The 6,000-nt window shown below is 36.0% G+C and overlaps 1 protein-coding gene across 1 annotated transcript; it reads right to left on the bottom strand.

The window, feature by feature from the left end:
• Positions 1–1,813: 1,813 nt before the first annotated feature.
• On the bottom strand, positions 1,814–5,439 carry LOC113301741. The gene is made up of 2 exons (XM_026550545.1): positions 4,915–5,439; positions 1,814–4,321 (listed from the first exon to the last, which is right to left on the bottom strand). The coding sequence occupies exons 1-2, from the start codon at positions 5,339–5,341 to the stop codon at positions 3,855–3,857; spliced, it is 894 nt and encodes a 297-aa protein (XP_026406330.1). The 5' UTR covers positions 5,342–5,439; the 3' UTR covers positions 1,814–3,854.
• Between the last annotated feature and the right edge of the window lie 561 nt (positions 5,440–6,000).

Genomic DNA, 6,000 nt, shown 5'->3' with positions numbered 1-6,000 from the left:
CGGATAAAGGACTTATAGGAAGGAAATTTTTTAGCTTAAGGTATATTTGGGTACCCTCGCCTTTTCATGTGACTTATTACAAGTTGGAGGCGCAGGGATACTGAGGGAACCAGGTGAACTATAAGTTTATTTACTTGGTCTCAACTATACGAAGTTGGTCTAGATTTTGTATATAGGCTTAATTATGAGAGTATTCAATTCTGGACAAGGTCCCGGGGTTTTTCTGCATTTGCGGTTTCCTTGTTAACAAAATCTTGCTGTGTGTTTTACTTTCTATTTCGAAAATATAATTGTTTTATTATAATTAGAAGTAAAATACACGAACGTTAATTCCTAATTACTTGATAGCAATCCTATTGTGTTTGGTTAAGTCCGAACTTATTATCAAGTAATCATACTTCGTTGTTGTATTGTCTCGATCTAGTATCCATAGTCAATCACACAAGTTATCTTGTTGTCGTATTGTCTCGATCTCGTATCCATAGACGATCACACGAAGTGTGAACAGATTAGTTGTATTATCTCGACTTAGTCCATAGACAATCACTTTCGGAGAAAGGACTTATAGGTGGAAAAGTTTTAAATTGAGGTATATTTGGGTACCCTCGTCTTTTCAATTGGTTTCAGAGCAGGCAAACACGAAAAGATCTAACAATCTGTGTTTGGTGAGATCCAACCTATAAGAAATAAACTCGAGTTCTCATGAATCAACTTCAATTAACGTACCGCCAAGATTTGACGGAACAAACTATCTATGGTGGAAATCTGCTATGAGATATTTTCTTCAATCAAGAGACTTCAATACATGGCTATTAGTCGTCGATGGTTATAATCACCCGAAAGTAAAAAATTCGGAAACTGAGTTTAAACGCTTCGTGGAGTTTTCAAACGAAGCAAAGGCTTTTGCTAAGCAGAATTCAGATGGTTTGAATGCTATTATACATACTGTAAGTCGTGATCTACAACATCATGTATCAACATATCAAACTTCAAAAGAAGCTTGGTATAATCTTCAGATCGTATTTGAAGGAAACACATCAGAGAAAGAAGATGGACTTCAAACTCTTAGGTCTGATTGGGAAAACCTTCGAATGGATGACAACGACACTTTTGAAGAGTTTCATATTAAACTCTCTGAGATAATTAATGCTTTTTTCTCACTTGGAAAGACTATCTCTGAAAAGGATATAGTGTGCAAAATTCTCACATCGTTGCCATCAAGATACGATTATAAGAAGCATGCAGTCATAGAAGTAAATGATCTTTCAACACTCTCACGAAGCACACTCGTTGGAAAGTTAAAGATCTTTGATTATAAGTCACAGTCTATTCAAACTAAAGGAATTGCTTTTAAAGCTGCAATAATTCTGAAAGCTCCAATGGAGAAAAATAAACAGATGGATGATTCAGATGAACAGATTGCAGAAAATTCTGATGATGAAATTGAACAATCATTATCATTGATTACTAGACAGTTTCGAGATCTCTTAAAGAAAAGGAATAAGAGATTCATAAAGGATACTTATCGATCTTCTCGTCCACATGATCGAGTTCCTGTCAAAAAGGATCGGGAAGAAGATAATGAATATCAACCTTAGTACTTTAAGTGTAAAGGGTTTGGTCATATATCTAAAGACTGTCCCAATCTTAAGAAATGCACTGGAAGCAAGGCTCTGGATGTAACTTTAGATGAGACCTCTGATTCATATGATTCTTAAGAAGAGAAAACAGCTCTCACGATCTACATGACAATTGGATCTCAGGAAACAACTCTAATCTCTAAGGATAGATATGGATTAGTAAGAACATAAGATTTAGAGAGAAAGATAATTTTGATTTACTAATTTTCATACCTAGCTAAAACATCAGGTTTGTACTTATAAGGATCGAATTACAACTCAACAAGCAATACATACGAAGCACGTGACAACAAGGATAGAAATACACTAATCCTATGGCTAAAACAGCCCCAACGATAAAACACAAAAGAAGGTAAATGGTTTCCCCTTAACAAGTGAGGTCTTCCCTTAACATTTATGGCAAATCCCACTCCTTCAAATTATCCTTGTCCTCAAGGATATGAAAAGAGCTCGACCTTTGGGAAACACAGGTGTGGCAGACTAGCATCCCCATCTTGAATGTGAGCTTCACAACTTCAACACCAAGCTAAAAATTAAACCATGCATCTGAACTATAGGCATCAAGATTGGTTGTACTTCTTCAAAAGCAATCGATGCTTCACCTTTCAGCGCGTAATGACCTTCTCTCATATCAGTCGGGGTATAAACAAGCATTTGTGTGTTAACTTCTTTGCAATGAACTTGTACATACACTTTCAAACATTTGAGAAATTCCACAAAGACTGCAGACATAATCGCTTCCTGGTTGTAAACCCATGCATAACACACTTTCATCTTCTTAATGACAGAAACACATTCATATTTGGTGCAGTAAGTCATTTTCATGTTGATGCCAACTAATTGAACTGATGAGGACTTTGGCTTCAAAGTTAACTTCTCATATTCAACCTTGTAGCAATCATACAAAACCATGACAAGGAAGCATCGCACCAGGCCATTGTGTGAGATGGAAGTATTCATTTACTCCATTGAATGAGCTGTATGAGAGTGGTGATTTGTGCTGACTTGTAGAGAAGTAGCTATTGTGGTGTACAACTTATGCCAAGACCTTTTAAGAAGTATGTAGCCTTTAATGTGCAATAAGTTAATTAGATGGCCATGTAAAGTAGTGATAGTACCTGCGATTACCTCTTCATACTTGAGTATAATAATCTTGGAGATATGACGATTAGTTGAACTAGAAGTTAATATCTCAATGTATGCTGAGCATCTCAGTAATGCACTTGCTGATAGCATGAACTTGACAGCCTGTTCCTTTCCCTGTAGTTCTGTGCCATTAGAGGTGGAGAGCTTCATTACCAGTTAGTGTTGCTTTCGAGCTGAAGGTTCTTGTAAATGTGGTTGTATCCTGTTGAATATCCAAGCACCCACTTTCATATTCTTGTCAATATTACTTTCCACAACCCAGAAAATGCTCACAACAATAATCTTCTCAATTTCAGGTTTACAGTATGAAGCACTCAGAGATATGCCGTTGTACAGAAGGGAGTAACATGTTAAACTTGAAACAGAATTTGACATATTCCAGCTTTTAGAACCAATAATACATGGATCTAAAATGAACATGATTACCTCCAACCTGCAGTTTTTATGACTGGCACCAAAACCAGCTTCTGATTCCCAACTGAACGTAGTGCTCGAAGGTAAGAGGAGTGATCATGTCCATACCCAGGTAGATAAAACACTTGTAATAATGTGGGCATACTCAATCAAATTAGTGCTCCTTTGTACTCTGCTTATACCAAGTAGATAATTGTGATGTAGAGTGATTACAGTGGTGAGAGTACCACCCATTGTAAGGTCCAGGAATGCTTCCATATTGTTTTCTTTAGCCCATAAAGTTCTCATGTGGAAGATAGCCCCATTGTTAGTTGACCACTCTTTGATCTGCAAACTTACAGTATTAATCATTTCTTTAAGTAATTCATCCAGCCACTCGTGTGTTGCATTTCCACCACTGTTATCCCTTATAATAATAGAAAATGAAGAATATCATTAATACCTCTACAGTATCAAGATTGTACTGCAATTTGCTCACTTCCTTGTACTGAGACTTTCCTCTTCTAGTATTAGTAATACTTGCAATAACAGATTTTATCACATACTCCCTAGGAAAGTGTAGCATGAGTTGCAGTTGCTGGAAATAATCAAACTCTAGCGAGAATACCTCACAACAATAAGAACACAAATGTTGTTCACTGTTTGTTCCCATCTTCAATACAATCCACTCTTAAGTTGTAACAGGTGAGTCTCATCATAGCTGGAATCCAAACCCTTATTGATGCAAACAATAGAGCTACGGTATGCAAGTAATCCAACAGAAACCAATATATAACCACAACCGTTTTCCATACTCCATGAATCGAACAAAATCCATGTTAAATCAAAATTTGGTAAGAAAACCAAAGGGCGGAACACTATGAGAATGAATAACTTGCAGCTTGTTGCGGCTATCTCTATCACCTCGAACCCCTTCCAATATACTTTCATATATGTAAGTAGTCTGAAATCTTTTACCAGCAGTTGCTCAAACGTATCTTGTGCATTCCCGAGCTTCCTTTCCCTGGTCTTTTGAAGTGTCGAAATAATCCACATAATAATGACTTGCTGCAAAATTTTATCCAACAATCTTATAGTATCACCATTGTCATCTTCCTTGACATTTAAAGACCCATTCAAGTCTGCAAACAACAATTCTAATTCATACCCAAGGAATATAATCATCTTATAATCAACATTTGCTTTGTAATTATGCATTAAAATGAACCAACTAAGAACAGTCACATAACAGAATGCATCCAGATAGAGTCTATCATAATATTTAACAAACAGATACCTAGCATAACAACTGTCTTCACCCCTAATCAACACATAAACAATTGAATTTGTAAACCTTAAATCCAATTTGCACCCTTGTTGAAGAACAAGCTCATAAACGATTTCAGAATTACCTCCAACATAACAAGGATACCTTCTAATATCTTCAAACTCTCTCCCACGATCAAATATCACTCGTACAAAATCAAAACTAAGTAATCTAGCACATACAAAAGTAATTGGAGATGCAAGTAAGTTGGGTATTACCTTGAATGGTCTTAATAAGTAAGAAGTAAATTTATTAAGGTTACCAACTGTGATAAACTTCCAATCTCCAATTTTCTGAAGTTCATCATTAAAATTCAGATTACGCGCGTTGAAATCATTTACCCCATGAGTCGTAGCCCTGTTACTTTGAAATTCCACAAAAGTTTAGTACCAGGAATGAAAGGTTTACCTTCTTGATAAGCTAGAAATGTTGAATCACCATGATATTTCTGAACTTCAACTTCAAAAACAGCTTCATCCATATGAGAGATTTGAGCTTTGGTTGTAGATTTATAATTTCCTTCATCTGCTAGATTTAAATCTACAGGAGTTGAAGAATAGAGAGTAAAATCACTCACTGATTTCGATTCAACATCTTCGGATAAGGGTTTGAGTGAATCTTCATCCGATTTCATCTTGTTTAAGCAATCATCCACATCCCTTAACTTAGTAGTGAAAGCCTCCAACACAACCTTTAAATCAGCAAATGAATTCTTCACTGCAGCTTCAAATCCAACCTTCAATTCGACAATTGAATTCTTCACTTCAGCTTCAAAATCAACTCTGTTGATTATCATTATCACTCGTTCACAAGGAATCGAGTGCTCTGATACCATTTGTCACGATCTACGTGACAATTGGATCTCAGGAAGCAACTCTAATCTCTAAGGATATAGATGGATTAGAAGAACATAAGATTTAGAGAGAAAGATAATTTTGATTTACTAATTTTCATACCTAGGTAAAACATCAGGTTTGTCCTTATAAGGACCGAATTACAACTCAATAAGAAATACGTGTGAAGCAAGTGCCAACAAGGACAGAAATACACTAATCATGTGGCTAAAACAGCCCCAAGGATAAAACACAAAAGAAAGGTAAATGGTTGCCCCTTAACAAGTGAGGTCTGCCCTTAACATTTATGACAACGACTAATATTGCATTAGTTGTCAATTTTATTTCTTCCTCCTCCATTAGTGATTAACCCATTTTAAGAATGGATATGACTTCCGATGTTATAAACCATCTAATGGTAAAGGGAAAAGTAAGACAAGATGCAAACATTGTCTCAAAAACAGAATTGCTAAGTGTTGCATATGTAACCCCAGTAAATCTCAAGATACTTCGGTAGTTCGAGGTAACAAAAAGAGACATTCTCATACGATACTAGATCAAGGACACTCTGGATGTTCAAAATTCCATAATGAGAGAAAATCTCATACTAATACCACCTGATCGGTATTAGAATTCTTTCTTCACCACTGTGCCAATTATT

The sequence above is a fragment of the Papaver somniferum genome, chromosome 8 (assembly GCF_003573695.1).
Source record: "Papaver somniferum cultivar HN1 chromosome 8, ASM357369v1, whole genome shotgun sequence".
NCBI lineage: Eukaryota > Viridiplantae > Streptophyta > Magnoliopsida > Ranunculales > Papaveraceae > Papaver > Papaver somniferum.
Note: the sequence above shows the minus strand (reverse complement) of the source record. Positions and strands in the feature narration are given on the sequence as shown.

What these genes read in the sequence shown, in the direction of transcription:
- LOC113301741 (XM_026550545.1), bottom strand. Translation starts at nt 5,341, where the DNA reads ATGGTATCAGAGCACTCGATTCCTTGTGAACGAGTGATAATGATAATC. An exon ending in ATTTCTAGCTTATCAAGAAG is followed by an intron (nt 4,322 to 4,914) that starts GTAAACCTTTCA and finishes TGTTGTTTGCAG; the next exon opens with ACTTGAATGGGTCTTTAAAT.